The sequence below is a fragment of the Eriocheir sinensis genome, chromosome 15 (assembly GCF_024679095.1).
Source record: "Eriocheir sinensis breed Jianghai 21 chromosome 15, ASM2467909v1, whole genome shotgun sequence".
Lineage (NCBI taxonomy): Eukaryota > Metazoa > Arthropoda > Malacostraca > Decapoda > Varunidae > Eriocheir > Eriocheir sinensis.
The window spans coordinates 15,262,214-15,288,369 of record NC_066523.1 but is presented as its reverse complement, the minus strand read 5'-3'; the positions used below and the strand labels follow the sequence as shown (position 1 = coordinate 15,288,369).

The following is a 26,156-nucleotide window of genomic DNA, read 5'->3' as shown; positions in this document are numbered from 1 at the left end:
CAGAAGAACAATTTGGCATCACAATCATCACCACCCTTACCATCACCACCACCATCACCACCACCATCATCACCATCACCACCAACAATACAACTTTCTCCCTAGACATCATAACAAATACTTCTCCTCCCCCCCACCTCCCCTTTACTTCCCCTTCCTTCTCTCTCTCTCTCCCTCCTCACCTCTTCCTCCCTCTTTCCCTCACCTCTCCCTCCTTCTCTTCTTACCTCCCCTTCGCCTGTGTCCAACCTAGAGAGGATTAAGGAAACAGTATGTGGATGTAAGGAAGGAAGGGAGGGATGGAGAGAGAAATGGGAGAGAAAACGAAAGAGAAATAGGATGAAACGGAAATAGAAATATGACGCAAAGAAAAAAATTGAGAGAGAGAGAGAGAGAGAGAGAGAGAGAGAGAGAGAGAGAGAGAGAGAGAGAGAGAGAGAGAGAGAGAGAGAGAGAGAGAGAGAGAGAGAGAGAGAGAGAGAGAGAGAGAGAGAGAGAGAGTGTGTATGGAAGAGGGGAATGGATAAGGCATGAAGGAAGGGAGGGAAAGAAGGGGTGGAGAAAGGTAATGAAAGGGTAATGACCAGGGGAGGGAGGGGGAGGGAGAGGGAGAAAGGAGAGGCAGCTTGGAAGGGAGAGAGCGGGAGGGAGAGAGAGCTGCAGGGAGTTGAGGAGATAGGGAAAGGGCGGATGGATGCAGAGAGAGGGAGAAAAATGGGGAGAAAATAGGAGGAGAAGAAGGAGGAGAAGGAAGAGGAGAAGGAGGAAAATTAACCACATATATGAAACTGCAAAGTCACTACCATCGCCAACAACCACCACCACCATCACCACCACTACAACCACAACAACGACACCTCTCTTTCTCTCTAACTCTTCTTCTACCTCTAACCTCTTGTGCTTACGTAGCGGCGACCGGCCATTCATTAACGAAATTCAGAGCTTTGTAAGTAATTGATCACATTAATTAAAGTAATTCCAAGTATCCGCTCTCATCAAAGTAATGCCCGTCTCATCGCCGTCCAGCCTCGTCCGTCCACCCTCGGTAATTATCGACACAATTAATCATTAGAGGGGCCGGACCCTGTGCCGCCCCGACGCACTCAACCACGCCACGGAGAGAGAGGGAGAGAGAGAGAGAGAGGGAGAAGGAAGGGAGAGTGGGATGGATGATTGAGAAGGTGGGTTAGAGAGAGGAAGCAATGGGTGAGAGAGGGAGGAGGAAGAGAGAGTGGGATGGATGAGTGAGAAGGTGGGTTAGAGAAAGCAGTGGGTGAGAGGGAGAGAGAGGGAGAAGGAAGAGAGAGTGGGATGGATGAATGAGAAGGTGGGTTAGAGAGAGGAAGCAGTGGGTGAGAGAGGGAGAGAGGGAGAAAGAGGGAGAGAGAGGGAGAGTGGGATGGATGATTGAGAAGGTGGGTTAGAGAGGGAGAGAGAGAGGGAGAAGGAAGAGAGAGTGGGATAGATGAGTGAGACGGTGGGTTAGAGAGAGGAAGGAGAGGGAGAGAATAGTGGTAAAGGGAGGGAGAGGGGAGGAGATAGGGAGTTAGGGATGAGAGAGAGAGAGAGAGAGAGAGAGAGAGAGAGAGAGAGAGAGAGAGAGAGAGAGAGAGAGAGAGAGAGAGAGAGAGAGAGAGAGAGAGAGAGAGAGAGAGAGAGAGAGAGAGAGAAATGCAAGGTGGAATGAGTTAGTGAGGGAGAGGAAAGTTGGAGGGAGTGGGTAGCGATGGAGATTAATGCAAAGTGGAGTGAGAGAGGGAGAGGAGATTAGGAGGGAGAGGAGGAGGAGCTGAAGGAGAGGAGCGGGGAGTGAGGGAGAGAAGAGGGAGAGAGTGCGCTTCTAGATATTATAGAAAGAATAAAAAGAAACAGGAAGTAGGAGGGGAAAAATGAAGAAAAGAGGATTTATAAACGAAAGATATGAACAGGACAAGACTATCAGAGACGGAATATTATTAAAGAGGGAGAGAGAGACGAAAGGAGGAAGGAGGATGGAAGGAAAAGTAGAGCGGAGTAGAAAAGTTGAAACATATCACTCATTAAAATAATTATGGAGAGAGGAAAGAAGATGGTATGAAAAACAGATGAGAATGAGCTACAAAGTGAAAGATGAAAAAAGAAAATGAAAGGAGAGATAACTAATTATAAGGAAAAGGTAAAAAGTAAAGAAAAAAAATACCAAGAAGTTACGAAACAGATACGAAAGAAAAGTTGAAGAAAATGAATATGCAAAACAATTGGAAAAAATAACTAGGGGGAAACGAAAGAAATGGAAAAAAAGGAACTAACATGAAATCCAAAATAAATAAAAAGATAAGGAAGATGAGAAATTCAGATTTATTTTTCTTAGGAGATAACAAGAGAGTTAGACATTAAATAGAAGAAGCAGTAGTAGTAATAGTAGTAATATCTTTTGTTTTTATGCTCCTTTTGTAGTAGTAGTAGTAGTAGTAGTAGTAGTAGTAGTAGTAATATAAATTGAAGTAGTAGTAGAAGTAGTAGTCTAGTAGTAGTAGAAGAAGAAGAAGAAGAAGAAGAAGAAGAAAAAGAAGACGACGAGGAAGAAGAAGAAGACGTAGTAGTAGAAGTAGTAGTAGTAGTGTAGTGGTAGTAGTAGTAGTAGTAGTAGTAGTAGTAGTAGTAGTAGTAGTAGTAGAAGAAGAAGATGTAAAAAGATGAATAGTAAGAACGTGGGTGAGGATTAGGATGACGAGGATAAGGTTAAGGAGGATGAAAAGGAGGAACGAGGGGGAGGACGAGGACGATGAGGAGGATGAGGAAAGGAGTAAGAGGAGAGGAAGCAAGGTTCAAAGACATCAAAAAAGCAGAAATGAGAGTAAGGTGCGAAAAGACACGAGCAAGGAAGAAAAATATGATGAAAAATAGACAAAAAAAAAGGAAAGTGAAGCAGAAAGTATAGAGAAGAATACAACTCACAAAGGGAATGTAAGTGCAAGAGGAGGAGGAGGAGGAGGAGGAGGAGGAGGAGGAGGAGATGAGATGAGATGAGATAAAAATGAAAATAAAAAGAAGAAAGGGGAGAGGAGGGAGGGAAGGAGAGAAGAGAGAAATTATGCAAGGGAACAAACGAAAAAAAGAAGATGAAAGAGGAAAGAGAGAGAGAGAGAGAGAGAGAGAGAGAGAGAGAGAGAGAGAGAGAGAGAGAGAGAGAGAGAGAGAGAGAGAGAGAGAGAGAGAGAGAGAGAGAGAGAGAGAGAGAGAGAGAGAGAGAGAGAGAGAGAGAGAGAGTAGAGGAGGGTAGAGGGGACGCGGTAAAGGTGTAAGAACAGATCATTAACGAATCCAATATAAGAAAGTTAACAAATGCTGAGCTAATGACGGTGAAAAGCTGCCCGAGGAGGAGGAGGAGGAGGAGGAGGAGGAGGAGGAGGAGGAGAAGGAAGAAGAGGAAGAGGAGGAGGAGGAGGAGGAGGAGAAGGAAGAGGAGGAGGGCGAATGAAACAGGGTAGAACAGTGTTAGAAGATTATAAAGAAAATAGATTACAAGACAAATAAATGAGAGAAAAAAATGTGTGTGTGTGAGAGAGAGAGAGAGAGAGAGAGAGAGAGAGAGAGAGAGAGAGAGAGAGAGAGAGAGAGAGAGAGAGAGAGAGAGAGAGAGAGAGAGAGATAGAGACAGAGAGAGAGAGAGAGAGAGAGAGAGAGAGAGAGTGAGAGAGAGAGAGAGAGAGAGAGAGAGAGAGAGAGAGAGAGAGAACTGAGACAGAGAAAGAGAATCGGAAAAAAAAGAGGGAGGGAGAAATAGAACCAAAAGAAAGACAAAAACAGAAGAACTAACAACAAAAAAAGAAAGACACAAACACAAACACAGATAGAGAGAGAATGAAGCCACCAACAAGGGGAGAGAGAGAGAGAGAGAGAGAGAGAGAGAGAGAGAGAGAGAGAGAGAGAGAGAGAGAGAGAGAGAGAGAGAGAGAGAGAGAGAGAGAGAGAGAGAGAGAGAGAGAGAGAGAGAGAGAGAGAGAGAGAGAGAGAGAGAGAGAGAGAGGTAGAGAGGTAGAGAGTGAGTGAGCAGAGAGATGGTCAGAGAGAGAGGGAGGGAGAGGAAGGAAGGCAGGCAGGCAGGGAGTTCTCGTAATTATCGAAACAATTAATCACTAGTGGGCCTCTATGCGTGTGCAGGGGAGGACTCGCCTGAATAAGTGTGGAGAGGGAGGGAGGGAGAGAGGGAGGGAGAGAGAGGGAGGGAGACAACCGTGGGAGAGGAGGAGGTGGAGGAGGTGGTGAAGTCGGGTAAGCTAATGTTTAGGTGGAGGAGGAGGAGGAGAGGAGGTGAAGGTAAAGTAGCCAGAGGAGAAGTGGAGGTGTTGGAGGAGGAGGAGGAGGAGGAGGAGGAGGAGGAAGAAGGAAGGATGAATGACGCGTGAAGTGGAGAGAAAATGACAAAAAAATGCAGAATAGAACCAAAAGGACGGAATGAGAGAGAGAGAGAGAGAGAGAGAGAGAGAGAGAGAGAGAGAGAGAGAGAGAGAGAGAGAGAGAGAGAGAGAGAGAGAGAGAGAGCGAGAGAGAGAGAGAGAGAGAGAGAGAGAGAGAGAGAGAGAGAGAGAGAGAGAGAGAGAGAGAGAGAGAGAGAGAGAGAGAGAGAGAGAGAGAGAGAGAGAGAGAAAGCATACACACAAAAAAGAATAATGTGACTTTCCATATGTGTGTGTGTGTGTGTGTGTGTGTGTGTGTGTGTGTGTGTGTGTGTGTGTGTGTGTGTGTGTGCGCGTGTCTGTGTGTGCATACTAAGGGACTTATGGGAAGGAGAGAATTCAGAAGGGAGCGAGTGAGGAAGGGAGAGATGTAGGAAAGCATAATGACAGGGAGGGGAGGTAGAAGGAGAGATGGAGGGGGAAAGGGGGAGGAAAGTAGGAAGGGATTGAGAGAGAGTGAGAGAAAGGGAGGGAGGAAGGCAGGCAGAGATGAAGGGAGGTGAGGAGGGGATGCAGAGGGGGAAGGAGGATGGGAAGGGAGGGCTACGGGAGGGAGGATGGAGGTAGGGAAGAGAGAGAGAGAGAGAGAGAGAGAGAGAGAGAGAGAGAGAGAGAGAGAGAGAGAGAGAGAGAGAGAGAGAGAGAGAGAGAGAGAGAGAGAGAGAGAGAGAGAGAGAGAGAGAGAGAGAGAGAGAGAGAGAGAGAGAGAGAGAGAGAGAGAGAGAGAGAGAGAGAGAGAGAGAGAGAGAGAGAGAGAGAGAGAGAGAGAGAGAGATATTGGGTAATTCATCTGTATTGAGGCAGATGGGGAGAAGGAAGGCAAGAAAAGCGGGTTGGGTTGTGAATGGTGTGTGTGTGTGTGTGTGTGTGTGTGTGTGTGTGTGTGTGTGTGTGTGTGTGTGTGTGTGTGTGTGTGTGTGTGTGTGTGTGTGTGTGTGTGTGTGTTTATTGTTTGCAAGTCTTCTTATTTGTCTCCTATATAGAATGAAAAAAAAATAATAACAAGTAAATAAATAGAATATATAAAAAGATAAAAGACCAATAGAAAAAAAGTACAATAATCTTTTTCTTTCTGGAGGAGCGAAAAGATGAATGTATTATGGTGAGAGAGAGAGAGAGGTGTAGTGATGCCAGGTGAGGTAAGGCAGGTAAGGAAACAGATTAAAACAGGTAAACGGACACGTCATATCTCTCTCTCTCTCTCTCTCTCTCTCTCTCTCTCTCTCTCTCTCTCTCTGTCTTTGTCGCGATAAATCCCGCCATCGAGGACTCCATATGATTAGTGCCTGTTTGGGCGGGTCATCATTACCTGGCGGGGTACTTAGCGAGGTAATTACGCGAGTCTTGTTTATCACCTGAGCACGGGGGGGGATTTATTTCCGTCGCCAGTCATTAGAAACAGGTAATTACTGTGTTTGTATTTCGCGGCGAAGCAGCCTAATTAGGACTGATCGCCGCGATTCATCCTGCCTGTGAGTGAGAGAGATAGGGAGAGAGAGGGGAGGAAGAGAGGGAGGGAGGGAGATGGGGAGGACAAGGGGAGAGAGACGGACAGATAAGAGAAAGGACAGAAGGGGAAAGAGGCAGGGACAGAAGGAGTACGACGGAGATGTAGGAAAAGAGGAGAGAGAGAAAATGAGAGAGAAAGGAATAGGTCAGTGTGAGACGACGAAACACAAAATATGAAGAATTCGAGAAGATCAAAATATAACTCAGTAGATAAACGACACATTAAGAGACGAAGAGAAAAAAAAAAAGCTGCATACGGCCATGAATACGAAGAGGACGAAGAAGAATGAAAGGATGAATTTGTGAAAGAAATATGAATGTGAAGAAATGAGAGGCAGAAAAAGGGAGAAAAGGTGTTTAGTGTGTGAGGGGATGCGGGATGGCCATTGTATATTAAAAGAAAGATTGGCAAGAGGCTGTGAGTTAGAAGGTTAGAAGGATGCTGTAGTGTTTTTTCTTCTTATGCATCTGTCTTTCTGTGTGTGTATAAAAAAAATCTCTCTCTCTCTCTCTCTCTCTCTCTCTCTCTCTCCGCCCCTCCCTCCCCCACCAGTTCCGCAGGCCAGCATTAGTGTTCCGCGGCGCTCCGGGTTACCTAGTTAGCCTGGCAGGTGGTCTCAGTCACCAACTTCAAAGCCAAAGTAACAAACAACCCAATTATTACCAACAACCCAATTATCGCAAACACTGCACCGACCACCGACCACCGCCCCCGCCGCCGCCGCCGGAAGAGGGATTACTGATAATTAATTTCTTATCGCGTTTTGCTGCTTCTCTCATGGGTGACACGGGGATGTTACTGATCTCATTTTAGTCATCGTCATTCAATTGTTTTTTTTTTGTATATTTTTTTTTCACCTACTTCTGTACGCCGCGCTGGAATACTTTGATTAGGGTGGTCGGTCGGTAGCGCTCTCTCTCTCTCTCTCTCTCTCTCTCTCTCTCTCGTCTTTTTTTTCGTCTCCTAATTACAGCGTCAGTGTGAATTGATAGAGGTTTTGTTTTCGTGTTGTGTTATGGCAGGGAGGAGGAGGAGGAGGAGGAGGAGGAGGAGGAGTAGGTGGAGGAGGTGGAGAATCTGTAGAAGTGAGTGATTATATTTGACCCGGTTTGATGTTTCCTTTTTTTTTAATCGGTATGAATAAGATTTTTTTGTGCCGATAACCATTCCCGATATTTTTTTTTTGTTATAAGCGTATTATTAATCTCTCTTGTTGTAGTTGTTGCCTCTGTTTGGTTAATGTTTGAATTCGTTGATAAGGATTGCGAGTTCTGTTCAATAATTCTGTTTAATATTTCCTATCACTTCGTATATTTGTTATTACTATTATTATTATCATTATTATTATTATTATTATTATTATTATTATTATTATTATTATTATTATTATTATTATTATCATTATTATTATTATTACTATATGTGTGTGTGTGTGAGAAAGAGAGAGAGAGAGAGAGAGAGAGAGAGAGAGAGAGAGAGAGAGAGAGAGAGAGAGAGAGAGAGAGAGAGAGAGAGAGAGAGAGAGAGAGAGAGAGAGAGAGAGAGAGAGAGAGAGAGAGAGAGAGAGAGAGAGAGAGAGAGAGAGAGAGAGAGAGAGAGAGAGAGAGAGATTCATTAATACAGACAGACAAGGAGACCTAACTAGACACAGAGCAGAGAGGAATTAACGGAAAATAGCTAAAAAAGAAAAGGAAAAAAAAATAGAATCAGATGCTTCTTTTGCCGGACCCAATCCCCCCGAGGCCCATAAATAAACACTCGGTCAGCCTCGCATTACCGGCCTTGAAATGGGATCGAGTCGTATCTTGTATTCCAATCAAATCCCGCAAGAGAGGCATCTGACTCTTTATAGCATAAAAAAAGGGATTTCTATTAGCGAAAAAATAAAATAAATCCTTCAACGATAACACGAGGGTTCCAGCGACACATAATTTTGGTGTGTTTTGTGTGATTTTCGTTGCGTTAATGGTTAGGTAAAATTAATAAGGGTTAGGCTTGGCGCGTTACGTAAGGCAAGGTAAGGTAAGGTGGATTGAGGTAAGTTAAGGTAAGGTGGATTGAGGTAAGGTAAGATAAGGTGAAGTAAGTTAAGTTGTTGTGAGGTAAGGTCAGGTAAGATAAGGTAACGTAAAGATAAGGAGAGAGAGGTAAGGAAAGGTAAGGTAAGGTAGATTGAGGTAAGGGAAGTTAAGATATGGTGAGGTAAGGTAAGATAAGGTGAAGTAAGTTAAGTTGTGGTGAGGTAAGGTCAGATAAGATAAGGTAACGCAAAGATAAGGAAAGAAAGGTAAGGAGAGGTAAGGTAAGGTAAAATAAGGTTAAGGTAAGGTAATGTTAGATGAGACTGGGAGGGAGGAAAAATGGGGTGTCAGAAGGATGAAAAAAGAGGAGGCAAAGAAAAGAGGGAAAGGAAAGAGAAAAAGAAGGAAAGGGAAAAGCAGGATGAATAACGGAGAAAAAGAGATGAAAGGAGGGTTAGGAGAAGTAAGGAGAGAACAGAATACAGAACAAGAAAGGAAAGAGAAACAAACAAAAACAGGCAACAAGTGGAAAGGGAAGAGAAAGAAAAGCGGAAGAAATGAGGGAAATAACAGAAAAGGAGAAAGTGGTAAGAAAAAGACGAGACGATGAAGAAGACGACGAGGAGGGAGGAGGAGGTAGAAGAGAAACAGAGAATGAGAGAAGAACAGATGGAAAAAAAAAATCCATTGATCCCTCCTTCCCTCCCTCCCTCCCAGTGAAGGAAAAATAAAAACAGGGAAAAAAAATCCGTTTGCTTTTGTTTGTGCTTGTTTGACAACTTTTGTTTTCTCTCCCCCTCTGCTCTTTTTCTCTATATTAGTGTGTATATTACAACGTGCCGGGCAGTGCGTCATTTTTACTCCCCTTCTCTTTACTTACTTTCGTTTGTTGGTGTGTATTGTTCTGCGTGTGTGAGGGGAGAGTGGGAGGGAGGGGGTGGGGGAGGGGGAGGGGAAGGGGGAGAGGGAAGGGAGGTGGGAGGTAAGAGAGGGTGTGTGGGAGTGTCTGTGTCTGTGTGTGTGTGTGTGTGTGAGCTGGTTGGTTGGTGTTTGTGTGTGTGTGAGGTGGGGGGGGGACTAAGTGGTGAGTGTGTGTGTGTGTGTGTGTGTGTGTGTGTGTGTGTGTGTGTGTGTGTGTGTGTGTGTGTGTGTGTGTGTGTGTGTGTATTCATTTCTTTGTTTTTGCATCTGTAACTGTCTATATCTATCCATTAGTCTCTATTCATCTCTCTTTTTACCTTTCTATCAAACTATTTTTCTATCTTTTCATCTACAACTCTCTCTCTCTCTCTCTCTGCCTCTCTGTACTCCCTCGTCCTGTTTTCTTGCTCCGCCATTGTGCTCCGCTGACCACACGTCTCAAATAACTCGCAGCGGCCCCCCATTAGACACAACTAGTCCCTCCTTTAATACAATTACCACCAACCATCACCATTACAAGGGAGCATTTCACCCTACTGCGCCGTCGCCCGCCCTCCCTCTCTCCCTTCTTCCCTCCCTCCCTCCCCTCTCGCCTCTGTACCTCCCTGCTTGGTTGCTTGCCTGCTTGCTTATCTGTTTGCCTGCTTGCTTGCCTCTACTTGCTTTGGTTTGGTGTTTAGATTCTGCGTGTGTGTGTGTGTGTGTGTGTGTGTGTGTGTGTGTGTGTGTGTGTGTGTGTGTTTGCGCGTGTGTTTTCTTCTGCTTTGTTTGTTATGTTTTTTTCCTGCTTCCATGCTTGCTTATTTCCCTGCTTGTCTTTGTATTTCGCTTTGGTGGTAGTAGTAGTAGTAGTAGTAGTAGTTGCTGTTACTATTGATATGTCAGCGTAGATACTGCGATGGTAATGTTGATTTCTTATGTTGTCCGTTCTCTTCGTACTCTCAAGGTGTGTACAGGAGGTGGTGGTGGTGATGGTGGTGGTGAAGGTGGTGGTGGAGGTGCTGGTGAAGGTGGTGGTGGAGGTGCTGGTGAAGGTGGTGGTGGAGGTGCTGGTGAAGGTGGTGGTGGAGGTGCTGGTGAAGGTGGTGGTGGAGGTGCTGGTGAAGGTGGTGGTGATGGTGGTGGTGAAGGTGGTGGTGGAGGTGCTGGTGAAGGTGGTGGTGGAGGTGCTGGTGAAGGTGGTGGTGGCGGTGCTGGTGAAGGTGGTGGTGGAGGTGCTGGTGATGGTGGTGGTGAAGGTGGTGGTGGAGGTGCTGGTGAAGGTGGTGGTGGAGGTGCTGGTGAAGGTGGTGGTGGAGGTGCTGGTGAAGGTGGTGGTGGCGGTGCTGGTGAAGGTGGTGGTGGAGGTGCTGGTGAAGGTGGTGGTGGAGGTGCTGGTGAAGGTGGTGGTGGAGGTGCTGCGCTTACCTTTAATCAACACAAACGTTCCCTACGACGCTGTTTGTTGCTATTATTGTCTCTGTCGTGAGCAGTATGGGAGGGACTCATTTCGGTATCCCTCCTCCTCCTCCTCCTCCTCCTCGTCCTGCTCCTCCTCCTCCTCCTCCTCTTCCTCCTCCTCTTTCCCCACCCCCTTCTACCTTTCCTCGTTATTCTTCTTCTCCTCCGTTATTTTTCTTCGTCCACTATTTCTTTTCCGATTTTTCTTCCACTTCTTTTTATTTTACCCAATTTCTATTTTGTATTTTCTAATTTGCTTCCTACCCCTCTTAATTTTCTTCTTCGTCTTCTTTTTCTCCCTGCTCCTTCTCCTTCTGAAACCAACCTGACCACCAATATAAAGGAAGGACAAAAACTATCATGAACCATCTAACTCTCTGCGGGCATAGATAGATTTACACATCCAGATAGTACACTCGCCCAACACCACCGTCTTTGTGAGCGTCCCTCCTGCGTTTTTTCCCCCTCACCCCACCTCCAAAATAACTACTCGAGATAGCTGGTGGCAAGGCATGTACGTGTGAGTGACCAAGTGTATGCAGAGTATGTGTGTGTGTATGTATATATGTATGTATGAATGTATACCCACGAGCATCAATAGAGTTTACCTTCCTGAATGCATACACGGCTTTTGCATCTTTATTTACATATGGATGCGTTTGAGGGAGAGTGTACATGTGAATGAAGCTGGGAGAGGGGGAGGGAGGGAGGGAGGGAGGGAGGGGAGAAAGGGAGGGATGGAAGGGAGACTAATGTAGAAGGGTGGATAGGTAGACGAGGGAGATTAAGCGGGGGAAAGGTGTGTGTGTGTGTGTGTGTGTGTGTGTGTGTGTGAGAGAGAGAGAGAGAGAGAGAGAGAGAGAGAGAGAGAGAGAGAGAGAGAGAGAGAGAGAGAGAGAGAGAGAGAGAGAGAGAGAGAGAGAGAGAGAGAGAGAGAGAGAGAGAGAGAGAGAGAGAGAGAGAGAGAGAGAGAGAGAGAGAGAGAGAGAGAGAAAGCGATATGAAGAGAAAGAAGGGAGAGGGAAAAATTAAGGGAAATATATAGGAAGAGGATACATGGAAATTAGGGAGAGGAAGGGGAGAGGAGGAAAAGTGCGGAAAAAAAGGACGGGAGCGAGAGAGAGGAAAGGAAAGAAGAGGCAGAGAGGAAAGGGGAGAAGCGGAGAGAGCGAGAGAGAAAAGCGGGAGGGGGAAAGTGAGATAGAAAAGAAAGAATGTTGGAGATAAAATGAGACGAGAGAAAAAAAAATGGCGAGGCGGTGTTATCATGTTGCTCTTGATGATGATGGTGGTGGTGGTGGTGGTGGTGGTGGTGGTGGTGTTGATGGTGATGTTGTTTTTGTTGTTGTTGTTGTTGTTGGTGGTGGTAGTGATGATGATTGTGTATGTGTTGTTATTGTTGTTGTTGTTGGTGGTGGTGGTGTTGATGGTGGTGGTGTTGGCTTTGGTAGTGTGTTGATGGTGGTGGTGATAGTTGTTGTTGTTGTTTAGATAAATTTTGTTGGGATTCAGTAACCATAAGTAAAATTTATAACGAACAGCGGAATATTTACCTCTCTCTCTCTCTCTCTTTTCCTTCCTTTTCTCCATCTCATATTTTCCTTCAGCTCTCCTTCAATCCTTCCTTTTCTTCCTTCTTCTTTCCTTTTAGCGTTTCCTTTCTTTCATCTTTCACTCTGTCTCTCATCTACTTTTTCATCCTCCTTGGTCTTCCTAACCTTCCTTTTTATTTATTTTCTTGCTTTTCCTTTCTTCCTTTAACATTTCTTTTCAACCGTGTTACTTCCTTCCTTCCCTAGAATTTTCCATTATTTTCCCTCCTTTCCTGAACTTTTCTTTGTTTATCCTTCTGTTTTCCTTTCTCACTTTTTCCGCTTCCATTTTACATTTTTTATGCTCCATTTTCATCGCCCTTTTTTTTTTCTTTCTCTTTCTTCATGTCGACAATCCCTTTCCACCCATACACTTTCCTTTCCTATCCACCAATTTCCAATCCTTTCCTTCCTGTTCCTTTCTTTCCCTTATCTCATCCATTCACTTTGTTTCCCTTCCCTTTCCTTCCCTTCCCTTTCTTTCCCTTCCATGTCCTGCCATTCCATTCCCTTTCTCCCCTTTCTTTTCCCATTCTTTCTTTTCTTTATTCCTTCTTTCTCATATTTTCCTTCATCTCCATTTATATTCCTCTCATGCAAACACGACTATGTTATCTTCTAACTCCTTATCTTCTCTTCCCTTTCGTTCCGTTTCGTTCAGTTCCGTTCTCTTCCCTTTCCATTCCTTTCCTTTCTATTTCTTTTCCTTCTATTATCTTCCCCTCTCCTCCCCTCCCTTCCCTTCCCTCCGCTTCCCTTCCCTTCTCTTCTTTTCCCTTCCATCCCTTCGCTTCTCTTCCCTTCCTTTCCCTTCCATTTCCTTTCCTTTCCTTTCCTTTCCTTTCCTTTCCTTTCCTTTCCCGTCCTTTCCCTTCCCTTCCCATTCCATTCCATCCCATCCCATCCCTTCTCTTCTTTTCCCTTCCCCTCCTTTCCTTTAGTTTCCCTTCCCTTCCCTTCTCTTCCATTTCGTTTCCTTTCCTTCCCTTTCCTTCCTTTCCCTTCTCTTCCCTTGTCTTCCATTTCCTTTCCTTTCCTTCCCTTCCCTTCCCTTCCCTTCCCTTCCCTTCCCTTCCCTTTCCTCCTTTGCCTTCCCTTCCCTTTCCTCCCTTCCCTTCCCTTCCCTTCCCCTGCCGCTGTCCGAGGTTGGCTGGCAGGCTTGGGCACCGTAGTTTACAATTAATTCCATAATATCGTCTCCACTTGCAATTAAGTCCAATTCTCACCCAAGTTAAGTTTACGATAATTCCCAAGTCCGAGCAGTTTAGGGAGATAATCCAATTCCCAGTGACAAGCCCAAAATGCAGGGATGACGCCAATTCACGTCTATGGAGTCTTGGGGGAATTTAAAGTATGGTTCAGGAACAAAACTTGCAATGCGTAAAAGGTTTAGGGAAGTACTGTAATATAAGTTATAGAGGTTAGAGGTTAATTAGTCCAGTTTACGATATACAGTTCTGGGCGATGATCAAGTTTGCAGTATAAGGGTTAGGGAACGCATCCAATTTACTTAAGTTTATGGGTATAATCCAATTTAGAATATAAAGTTTAGTGGATAATCCAGTTCACAATATAAAGTTTAGGGAGATAATCGTGTTAACAATGTAAATTCTGGGGAGATAATCCAATTTAAGATTCAATGTGATGATCAAGTTAATAATACAGAATTCGATGAGATGATCCTGTTTAAAATATAAAGTTTAGGGAGATAATCTAGTTTACAGTAAATATTTTAATCCGTTTTTCAATATAAAGTCTTGATATAATTCAATTTGCGCTAACCACCCCACACTGCAAAATTCATGCTAGTGTGAATTTGTAAAGCCATATGAGAGTTTTACCGCCCCGCCCACTACCGCAACTTGCAATTTAAAGTCCAAATCTCTTAAAATACGAAGTCCACATCATTAACGGTAAAGTTCAAGGTCATTTACTATACACAGCCTTCGATAGTACATGATTATAGGCTTACAGTTTTTTTTTTATATGTATTGAGTTTTCTTTTCCTCAGTTCTTTCTTTCAATCCGTCTTATTTTTTTTCTTTCTATCTCATAAAAAGTACCAAAATGCATGAATGGTGGATCTCTCTCATGGAGGAAGGCAAGCAGGAAACAGGAGCGGCAGGACTGACAGAAAGTTACCAAAGAGAGAGAGAGAGAGAGAGAGAGAGAGAGAGAGAGAGAGAGAGAGAGAGAGAGAGAGAGAGAGAGAGAGAGAGAGAGAGAGAGAGAGAGAGAGAGAGAGAGAGAGAGAGAGAGAGAGAGAGAGAGAGAGAGAGAGAGTCGACGAATTGATTAGAGGCGGAGTTGGATACAGGTGGAGGAGTTCATTACGAGGGGCAGGTGATCAGAGGCGAGGTGGAGGTGGTGGAGATGGTGGAAGTGGTGGAAGAGGGTGAGGTGTTGAAGTGTGGGTGAGTGGGTGTTTTAGGGTGTCCAATGGTGTTTACTGTATGCATGGGATGGAGATAAAGCGAAATGAATAAGGAATAAAAAAAAAAAGGAAATGTGGAAATGTAAATCAGTCGGTAAATAGGTGAATGAGAGAGAGGAGAGAGAGAGGGGTATCAAGGAGTGAAGGAGGTGAATTGGTAGTGTTTTTTTGTGGGCAGGCGCACTTTGGAAGCGTAGGCATGGGTAGATAAGAGAATATGGCGTGGGAGAGGCGTGGAGAGCATGCTTGACGTGGGGATGATGACATGGTGTTTGGTAGGTGTGGGCGTGGGATATTTTGTGGTTAGGCGCATTTTGGGGGCGTGGGCATGGGTGGGTAAGACAATGTGGCGTGGGAAAGGCGTGGAGAGCATGCTTGACGGGGGGATGATGACATGGTGTTTGGTAGGTGTGGGCGTGGGATATTTTGTGGTTAGGCGCATTTTGGGGGGCGTGGGCATGGGTAGGTAAGACGATATGGCGTGGGAGAGGCGTGGAGAGCATGCTTGACGTAGGGAAGTGGATGCAGTGCGTGGGAGGTGTTGACGTGGGAGTTTTATGTGGGTAGGTGTTTTTTGGGTTGTGGACATGGGTAGGTGAGAGGATATGGCGTGGGAGAGGCGTGGAAAGCAAGGTTGACGTGGGGGTGAGGATGTGGTGCGTGGGAGGTGTAGTCGTGTAGAGGTGTAGGCGTGGGGAGCTTTTTTTTGTGGTTAGACGTATTTTGGAGGCGTGGTCAGGGGTGGGTAAATGGATATGGCGTGGGAGAGGCTTGGAGAGGATGCTTGACGTGGGGTTATGGATGCAGTGCGTAGGAGGCGTAGGCGTGAGAGGCGTGTAGGTGTGCGGGCGTGTAGGCGTGCAGGCATGGGTGTGGCGCGGTGTTCTTCATTACTGCGGCTGAACGATATGAGGGCGAGGTAACCCAGGAGCAATTTCCTCGTTAATCAAAGAGAAGGACACACACACACGCACACACACACACCTGGCGGACGGATGAGGGGTAAATTCCATCAAAGTTCCTGTTTAATGAAGGCAAAATGGAAGGATGAATGGTAGGAGGGAAGGAAGGTACTAAGGAAGGAAGGAAGGAAGCAAGGAAGGAACGATGAATGAATGTTTGGATGATAAAGGAAGGAAGGATGGAAATACAGAAAAAAATAAAGGTCAGGTTGATTAAGAAAGGAAGGGAGGAAGAAAATAATGAAAGACCGGTAGATCGATTATGTTGACTGGAGAAGAGAAGAAAGAAAGAAAATAGGGGTGGTCGGATGGTAAATAAGGTTGGGAAGGAAAAGAAAAAAACAGGAAAAGAAGAAAGAAAGAATAAGTATACCGACTAACATCTTTAACTGGTGAAAAATAAAGAAGAAAATTGAACGGTAGAAAGAATGGTAGAAAGGAAGTAGGTACACAAGAATGAATAAATAGATTAGTGGCAAAGGAAATGAAAAGCAGAAAAAAACAGAAATAGAGAAAAAAAATAATGAACCACAAACAATAAATGAAAACGAAGTGGAAGTAAAAGAAGAGGAGGAAGAAGAAGACAAAGGAGGAAAATATGGTAGACGAGAATCAGAAGAAATAGACTAAAAAGAGATTAAAGAAAGACAACAAAGAAGAAAATGAAGCAGGGAGATAAAGGGGAAGACAGTGAGAGGAGGGGAAGAGGGAGAGAGGAAGAGAGAGAGAGAGAGAGAGAGAGAGAGAGAGAGAGAGAGAGAGAGAGAGAGAGAGAGAGAGAGAGAGAGAGAGAGAGAGAGAGAGAGAGAGAGAGAGAGAGAGAGAGAGAGAGAGAGAGAGAGAGAGAGAGAGAGAGAGAGAGAGAGAGAGAGAGAGAGAGAGAGAGAGAGAGAGAGAGAGAGAGAGAGAGAGAGAGAGAGAGAGAGAGAGAGAGAGAGAGAGAGAGAGAGAGAGAGAGAGAGAGAGAGAGAGAGAGAGAGAGAGAGAGAGAGAGAGAGAGAGAGAGAGAGAGAGAGAGAGAGAGAGAGGGTTCCGGGAGATGACTTTGAGAGGTCGAGTACATTTTGAGGTCGAATTGGCAGGAGGGAGGAAGTTAAGGCCAGTTCGAATAGACTATCTATCCGTCGATTTCATTACCGGAGAGAGAGAGAGAGAGAGAGAGAGAGAGAGAGAGAGAGAGAGAGAGAGAGAGAGAGAGAGAGAGAGAGAGAGAGAGAGCGCAGCCTCCCCCAAGTTGACGGTGCGCATCTCAAGCGTCATCTGTTCTGATAATGTCTCTCAAAGCCCTGTCGCCATTTCCATACGTTTGGCGGGAAGTTGAGCTCAATTTACAGTAACTCCCATAATCTGCAACTGATTCACGTCACGTTATACCGGACACGGAGCGCTGTACGGATGGCCTCGGTCTTGGATTCGGTTTCGGTTCTGGTTCGGTTTTGGTTTTCGGTTCTTTTTAAGTTGTTCTGGTTTTATTCCACTTCGATTCGGTTCTGTTTTTTTTTAGCTCCGTTTCGATTTGATTCAGTTTTTTTGTTCCTTTCCGATTCAGTTCATTTTTTTTGTTTTTTGGTTCCGTTTCGATTCTGGTTCTGGTTTCGTTTTGGTTTCGGTTCGGTTCAAGGTTTCGTTTCGGGATTTGCTTCTGTTCTTTAGTTTCTTCTCTGGTTTAGGTCCTTTTCTGTACTCTCTCTCTCTCTCTCTCACCAAAAAACACTCCCTTTTACAAGCAGTTTAGCGTCATCCATCACAATTCTCTCCCCACTGACTTAATCCCTTCCTTTACCCACTATCTTCCCCCTTCTCTCCCTCCTTATCACTTTCTCTCTCTTCCTCTTTCACTCCCTGTCACGCCTCTCCCTCTTTCATTCACTTTTTCAATGGCGTATTTCGTTTCCGCACTTCCTTCTTTCTTAATCCCTTTTTCTTATTCACATCTACCATCTCTTCTTTCCTTGATATTCTCCCTCACTTTCCGCCTCTCCCCCTATTATCCTTCTTTCGTTTCTCCTTCACTGAATTACCCACTCATTCAAATCGCTGCCTCCCTCTCCCTTCATAGCAGTGCAAGGATGAGGAGAAGGAATAATAGGAGAAGGAATAGGAGTAATGGACGTAGGGGTAGAAGGATGGATAGGTAGAGTGATAAGACTAACTGGAGTAGAAGCAATAGAAGGAATGGGATAAAGGAGGAATAGGAACAGTAACAATAAAGAAGTAAGAGAAAGAACAGGAAGAAAACAGGGAGAAGAAGGAGAAGGAAGAAAAAAAGAGTAGTAATATAACCAGTAGAAGGATAAGAAGGAAGGAGGAAGAAGATAAAGAGAAGTAAGAAACAGTAGAAAAGTAGGAGGAGGCAGGAGATGAAGGAACAGGAGGAGGATGCAGGAAGAAGAGCAGAAACAGTACATGCAGCAGACGCAGGAGAAGCAGACACAGTAGATGAAGCAGCAGCAGGAAGAGAAGAGGGAAGAGGAGTAAAAAGCAGTGAAAGCAGGAGGCAGGAGAAGGAGGAACAAGAAGAATAGTAGTGGAAGGATGATGCAGGAAGAAGAGCAGAAGGAATACGACGCAGAAACAGTAGAAGCAGACGCAGTAGCAGCAGGAGGAGGAGGCGGCGGAGAGGGAAGAGGGGGCCCAAATCTCCCAGGCCGGGGTAATCGTCGAGGCATCCGTAGCCCAGCCTAGCCTTGCCATCGTCTAAAATAGCATTGAGCCGCCATCCTACGCTCGCCCCTCTCTTCCAAATAGGCTTAGAGTGCGCCAGTTTAGACTCACAAGGGAATGGCCGGTATAATGAAGCACTGTGTAGCAGGGTCGAGGCATCACTCAAGTATATTGCAGTTATGACCGACATTATTCAGATGGGTTGCAGACACGGACTGTAATTCTCACATGCATAAGCCTTGTGGAGGGTGGAATGGGGTGGAGAGGTGGAGGGAGGGGTGAAGGAGGTGGTGGTGGAGGTTGACGGTGCGTGGAGTGAGTGTGTGTGTGGGGGGATGGTGTTCGTGTTAGTGGTGTGTGTGTGTGTGTGTGTGTGTGTGTGTGTGTGTGTGTGTGTGTGTGTAAGGAGGGGGAAAAGAGAATGGGATGGTAAGAGAGAGAAAGAGGAATGGGAGAAAATGAAGAGGAGAAAGAGAAAGAGGAGGAGGAAGGGAGGTCAAGAGGAGTTTCAGAAGAACGAAGAAGAAGACAAAGATGAAGTGGAGGAAAAGAAAGAAAAAGAAGATGGACAAAGAAGGAGGAAGAAAAGCGAAGAAGGTGGATTAAAGAGCAGAAACTGGACCAGAGGAGGAGGACGAAGGCGAGGACGAGGACATGTAGAATAGAGAAGAAGGAGAAGGAGGAGGAGGAGGAGGAGGAGGAGGAGGAGTAATGTTGGAGGAGGGAGCTTTTGGAGGTGGACAGTGGTGGATGGGGGCGCATTAGGGATGGTCTCGGATGATGATGTTACCAGGCCGTGGAGAGAGAGAACGAGAGCGAGAGCGAGAGAGAGAGAGAAAGGGGGGTAGGGGTCAGTTTAGGTTAAGGCAAGCCATGATGGTGGATATTGACGCAGCGATTACGATGACCATGACGATGAGGACGACGATAGCGAAGGACAATGAACGATGACGACGCGGATAAGGAGGAGGAGGAGGACGATGAGGCTGACGATGATGATGGTGATGGGGATGATAGTAAGGGAAGGCAAGCGGTACTCACGGTCATTACAGCTAAGACAGACACACACACACACACACACACACACACACACACACACACACATACACAAACGGATGGGGAGGAAGCGAGGAGAAAAAGCTTAGGAACAGACATGACCCAAAAATAATATATACATGGATCGATAGATAGACATGGATAAGTAAAGAGAAATAGATAGGTTGATACGGAAGAAGCTAGATCGAAACATAAGAAAATAGATAAATAGATAAGCAGTTGTAATTGAAGAAACAAAAAAAATATACAAAGATAAATATGCTGCTAATCATTTATTTAGTTTAAGGATATGGCAACGTTGCAAAAAGAAGGATAACAAAGAAAAATATAGGAAAAAAAAAACTTAAAATCTAGAATGAAAGAAAAAAATATATAAAACACCATACCAATGTCTTAAAATTAGGTATTCTGATGAGAAGAAAATGAAGAATGAAAAGAAGAAGGACGAGGAGGAGCAGAGAGAAGAGAAGGAGTAGGAGGAGGAGGAAGAGGAAGAGGAGGAGATTGATGGGGAGGGAAGGAGGAATTTCTCTTGGGAACCCGTCCAGGCAAGGTGTGGCTACTGAGGGCTGCGGGAGGGGGCTGAGGGGGGAAGAAGAGGTGCAGCGGGAAGTTTTGGGGACTAAGATGGGGTTGGAAGAGCTGGGAGAGGTTTTAAGTGTACGAACATAAGACATAGGAGAGACAGAGGAGAACTAAGAGCAGGCCTGGAGTGCTATTAAATGGTCAGACGGGAGTTTCAGGGTCTACAAGGGGGCTAGCAGGGATAGAAGGGGGTTTAAGTACTGTAGAGGAAAATGACATGGAATGGGAAGAAAGTTGCAGGGGGTTAAGAAGAGGGAGGCTGGAAGGAGGGCACGGCGAGTTATTAAAATACGAAGGCTCAGTGTTAGGTTGAGTTATACAAAGAAAGACCTATTGAATTTTGTTGCCTCATACGAATGCTCAGTGTCAGGTTGAGTTATACAAAGAAAGACCTATGGAATTTTGTTGCCTCATACGAATGCTCAGTGTTAGGTTGAGTTATAAAAAGAAAGACCTATTGAATTTTGTTGCCTCATACAAATGCTCAGTGTTAGGTTAGGTTATACAAAGAAAGACCTATTGAATTTTGTTGCCCCATACAAATGCTCAGTGTTAGGTTGAGTTATACAAAGAAAGACCTATGGAATTTTGTTGCCTCATACGATCAAATCTTATAATTTTTTCAACACCACGAACATATGTAACATTTTCATTTTAACGCACGCGACTTTATGCTCGATTCAATGATAAAAAAACATCACCAGGGGTTGTTGTGTTTCCTTTACTCTCAAATATCATACACATTATTAAACCAAATGGACTATTACCACACACCACAAGTTGCTCCGACGCATGACGCTGATTCACTCGCACGTAACACACATGAAAAACAGCGAATAACAGAGCTGCTTGTGGTATCTCAAAGTATGTAATAGTTTCCTTCTTTTTCCCTCCCAAAGTATGTACATTTGTGGATATCTGAGAAGTCATACACAACGAAGAAGAAAGCTTTTAGTATTCTCCACTACAAAAAAAATATCGTTTGCAGAAAGATAATTACAATGACTAACTGGAGATGAAAATAAATGATACATCCCAATCTTGAAATTCATCACAGTAAGTCGAGGTTCTAGAACGTGTGGGCATCATCAAGGTATCAATACAGGTGTGTGTAGAGGGAAGGTGAATGACGCGACGCCGAGGTGAGGTGAAACGCGTGGGTGAGGAGAATGAGTGGCAAAAGAACAGGTATCAGGAGGAGGCGAAGGAGAATGGAGGAGGGCGGAAATAAAAGGGATATCGTTCACCTCGGCGTCTTACAGTAAATATTTGGACTAGAGGAAAGGTTCAGCGACACTTACCATAGTTTCTAGAGCTGCCCTCGCGTCGTACTGTGGGGAGAAATAGAAAAAAAAATGTTATTACTGGAGTCACACACACATACAAAATATTCTCTTCATCTACATGTTTATCTAATTGCCAATCTAATTTATCTTTTTGTCTATTTTACTGTCTGACTTTTCAAAATGCTAAGTGTAATATCCTCTATTTTCCTCCTCTCTCTAAGTTTAATATCCACTATTTTCCTACACTCTCTAAATATCTGTTCCTCTTCCTCATCTATCTATTCCTTCAGCTCCTCTCCTTTTTCTTCTCCTTCTCCTCCTCCTCCTTCTCCTACTCCTCTATCTACTCCTCCTTCTACTCCTCCTCCTCCTCGCCTATCTATTCCTTCAGCTCCTCTCCTTTTTCTTCTCCTTCTACTCCTCCTCCTCCTGTTACTATTACTGTTGTTCTTTTCATTTTTCTTCTTTGTCGTCTTTCTCTCCTCCTCCACCTCCTCCTCCTCTTCCTCAACGGTCATCCCAAACTCCACCACACCGCCGCCGCTCCCTGTCTCATTCCACTCGGACCCTCGCGGCACTCCTCCTCCTTCCCCTCCTCCTCCTCCTCCTCCTCCTCCTCGCTATAGTGGCACCCCATTACCACCTAAGGACACTCTGACACCTACTCTCCATATTCCAGCCCAGGGCATCCTTCCTTCCCCCCTCCCTTTCCTTTCTCCCTCCTTCCTTCCTTACCTCACTCCTCTCCCTCTTCCTTCGCCCCTTCCCTTGTTTCCTTGTCTCCCCTCTCCCTATATTTACTTCAATCATACTCTTCCTTTTCCTCCTTCTTTTATTTCTTCCCTGCCTGTCTCTCCTCTTTCATACGATGCTCTCCCTAACCGCCTTTACTCTCGTTTCCCACTCATCCCTCTCAAGTCAACTCTCATCTCTCACTTCCTCAACCTCTCCGTCTCTCTCTCTCCTCCTATCTCACCTTACTTTCCCTCTCATCGCCCTTCCATCACTCTCCGTTCATCCTAGTAACTACCAACCTCGCAGTTATCTACCTCTCCCTCTGCTTTTTTTCCCTTTCTCTCCCAAACATCCCCAGTCTTTTGACCCTTAACTCCCACTCCCTCTCCCTTCCTCTCCCTTTTCCCTTACTCCCACACTTCCTAACGCCCCCGTCCCCCCCCCTTCCCCCCCCCCTCTCTCTCTCCCTTTATCTGAAGACTAGAATTCATTACTCCCAACAGTAAACTCACTCTCAAAAGCCCTCTCACTCCCTCTCCCTTTTCCCCTCACTCCCTCACTTCCTCTCACCTCCACCACCCCCTCTCTCTCTCCTTCCCTTTTCCCATCAGACTAGCATCCATGACTCTCAACAATAACCCCACTCGCAAAGCCCCCTTACTCCGTCTCCCCCTCATCCTCTCCCTCACTTCCTAACTCCCCCTTTAACTTCCCTACTCCTCCACCCTCCCAAACCCCCTCTCCCCCCCTTTTCCCATAAGACTAGAATACATTACTCCCCACAATAACCCCACTCAAACCCCTCTCACTCCCTCACCTCCTCTCCCATTCTCTCTCTCTTCACCCCCCTATCCATCCTCCCTCTTCCTCTCACCCCCCTTCTCCCCCTCCCCCATACGACACTCCGATCGCCGGGTTAACTTGTACACGTCATTACAAGCAATGGCGCTTATGGTTAACGGCCGGAGCTTCCACCTGCTGACTCAGACCGAGGGGGTGGAGGGGGTGATGAGGTAGGTGGTGGTGGAGGTGTGAGGGAGAGGAGGTGATGAGGATGGCGGTGATGATGAGAAGGGGATGTGTGGGTGAGGGTGGTGATGGTGGTGGTGGTGGTGATGATGATGATGATTGTGGTGAGAAGGAAGAAGAGAAAAAGGAGGAGGATAAGGAGGAGGTGGATTAGGGGTGGTGTTGGCGATGATGATGATGATGATGATGTTGAGAAGGAGGAGGAGGAGGAGGAGGACGAGGAGATGGGTATATTTATTTCATGTGTGTGTGTGTGTGTGTGTGTGTGTGTGTGTGTGTGTGTGTGTGTGTGTGTGTGTGTGTGTGTTCTCTTAGCCGCGAGATAAAGCAAAATATTACTAAACAAAAACCTAAACAAAAAAGACAAACAGCATATTATTGGAGATGTCAACTAGTTTTTTATAGTTATCATAGTTATTAGTTGCCATTATAGATTATATTTGTGGTTTTAGGAATTATTTATCGGGAAACTAATTTTGTGTCGATTTCTTTATATGCACGATACAAAATTACTTCAGTAGGGAGAGAGAGAGAGAGAGAGAGAGAGAGAGAGAGAGAGAGAGAGAGAGAGAGAGAGAGAGAGAGAGAGAGAGAGAGAGAGAGAGAGAGAGAGAGAGAGAGAGAGAGAGAGAGAGAGAGAGAGAGAGAGAGATCAACAGAGGCATCAGCATTACCGGCAGAGACACAGAGAAGAGACGGGGAGATGGCTGAAGGGAGGAGGAGGAGGAGGAGGAGGAGGAGAAGGTGGAGGAGGAGGAGGACAAAAGCCACGAAGCAATGAGCAGCGTCCCAATAAGAGCATCAGAGGCTGTTTCAGCGGCTGTGCGGAGGACGAGAAGCCAGCCATCACCACCACCACCACCACCACTAACTAAACAACCACAAAAGAATAAAAACATGTCATTATAAATATCCCCGACACCCCTTCGGTATACTAGGTGTCTCTCCTCCTTCTCCATGTCCGCTTTTTTCTACTTCTACTACGTACTACTACTACTATTACTACTACTACTACTACTACTGTTACTATAATAATGCTGCTACTACTACTACTACTACTACTACTACTACTGATAATAATAACAATAATAATAATAATAATAATAATAATAATAATAATAATAATAATAATAATAATAATATTAATAACAATACCAGCTGGTGCTCCTCTTGCTGGTAAGGGTCAAGAAAGCCTTACTAGCACACACACACACACACACACACACACACACACACACACACACACACACACACACTCGAGACCACAATCCCCACCGCTGTTTCCTCACAATCCTCATCTGTCAAAGCACCACACGAGCATCAGAGCCTCACCATCTCTCTCTCTCTCATCACCCTCATTCTCTCAACACAACATTGATTTATTTTTATCCTCTGCAGTGAACCAATTTATTTTGCTCCTGTGCTGATGACCTTTTACTTGAGGCCTGCTGAGGAGTCTTCATGCCCTTTTCTTTTTTGGCACAGGTCGTTTTGTCTGTCTAAGATTGCGCAGGGGCTAAGGAATTATTTTTACAGTCACGCCTTTTCAAGTTGCTCTCCATAAACTCACAATATTCCGTGTGTCTGGAGAGGTTATTGAGCCAAGAAGATAATAATGCCATGAAAATATTTTATTGTAATGTAAATGACTAAAAAATATCGACGTTACTATGAAAAATTTGTTTGCGCTACTAAGGACTGGGGCAAACAGACCATATTGTTGCGGCGCCCCCCACGAGATGAATTATAAAGACTTGTACAAAGGAAAAAAAAAGTACTTTCTCATGTGTTATCAATTTCTTTTTGTGTGCAATACCGGCGCCACATTATGAGAATCCTAACCAGCTTTTACGCTTCTGAATCATCCACCACCATCACTTTCATTACGGTGCTGCCTACTGTATATACCTGTATTGTGCTTTCTGACCAACAAATCTCGTGAGGTAAACAACACAACCCGCATCTTCCACAGCACAGATCTTCTTTTCTTCCTCCTTCCTGCTTTCCTTCTTTCCCGTTACCTTTCACAGCCTTCACAATTTTTAGATGCCTTACTTATCTTCCAGTAAGCCTACCTATGTGTATTAGTCTTTTACTTACACATTTGTTATCTATCCGTATCTTTCTGTGTTTTTACATGCCAATTTCTTATCTCTTTTCTTTCTATACACTCCCATAAGATGAATGTTTTTATTTGATTTTGTTTTCTATCTTCAAACGGTCTCTTCTTCCTTTCCTTCTTTCTTCTCTCCACCAGCCTCCTTTTCCTCCGTCGTTTCCTCCCTCCCGCGAAAGCAGAAACGGTATGAACAGGACGCCACAATAGCAGGTGTAGCGTCCGTCCTCACAATAAAGGATGAGGAGGAGGAGGAGGAGAGGAGGAAGAGGAAGCAGAAACACCAGCAGAAGCGTCTCCTCCCCACCACCACCAACACCACTCTACTATCACCACCACCACCACTACTACTACTACTCTACACTTCTACCACAGCATCCATCCATCCCTCTCTCTCATCCTCCTTCCTTCCTTCTCTCCACACACACACACACACACACACACACACACCATCACCACCCCCCTTTCCCCCACCAGCAGAAGCAGACGAGACCGAGGCAGCAGTAGGAGCAAGAGCAGGAGCAGGAGCGCTAACAAACGGAGCATCATCAGTGTGGACGCGTGTCTTGTTGTGTTCTAATGGGAGGAATTATCATACACGGGTCCGCAGCGGCGTTAACCATTGTCTTTGTCGGGCCACGCTGACCCATCCGCCGGCAGCACATAATAACATTGACGCTGCCGCCATTACTCTTCACAAATCTTATATAATACGCGTGTGTTCTCTGTTCTTAGATGGCGGTGGCGAGCGGGTGGCGGGCGACTGGGAGGGCGAGGAGAGGAGAGTGCGAGTTTGTTGTAGGCTAGGCGAGTGTTGGCGAGTGGCGAGTCTCTCTCTCTCTCTCTCTCTCTCTCTCTCTCTCTCTCTCTCTCTAACTCGTGACATATCTTGGAAATGTGAATGTGTGTGTGTGTGTGTGTGTGTGTGTGTGTGTGTGTGTGTGTGTGTGCGCGCGCGTGAATGTGTTGTATTTGCTGTCCAGCCTTGTGAAGTTTGTCCTCAAAGTCCACATAAATGGTTTGTGTAGAAGCTGCTAGACTGGACTCTCTCTCTCTCTCTCTCTCTCTCTCTCTCTCTCTCTCTCTCTCCTTTCCTCCTTCCATCTAAATTCGTGTATGTATGTGTATGCCTTCATGTATATCAATAAGCGACACACACACACACACACACACACACACACACACACACACACACACACACACACACACACACACACACACCGTCATGGGGATATTCAAATTCGCAACAACAGAGAAAACTGACAAATACATACACAGACATATGAATACAAATGTTGATAAATAGACAGACATACGTAGGTAGGAAGGATCATTAACATGGGGAGGCGGTGGCTGAGAGGCAAAC

At 45.2% G+C, this 26,156-nt stretch overlaps 1 protein-coding gene across 6 annotated transcripts in view; it reads right to left on the bottom strand.

The window, feature by feature from the left end:
- Positions 1–26,156, bottom strand: part of LOC126998939 (POU domain, class 6, transcription factor 2-like) — a 324,167-nt gene that overhangs the window by 159,638 nt on the left and 138,373 nt on the right. For all 6 annotated transcript variants that reach the window (XM_050861218.1, XM_050861221.1, XM_050861220.1 and 3 more), the window contains exon 3: positions 20,926–20,955. In XM_050861218.1, coding sequence (XP_050717175.1) covers positions 20,926–20,928 — 3 coding nt within the window. In that variant the 5' untranslated portion in view covers positions 20,929–20,955. The remainder of the gene's footprint in view (positions 1–20,925; positions 20,956–26,156) is intronic.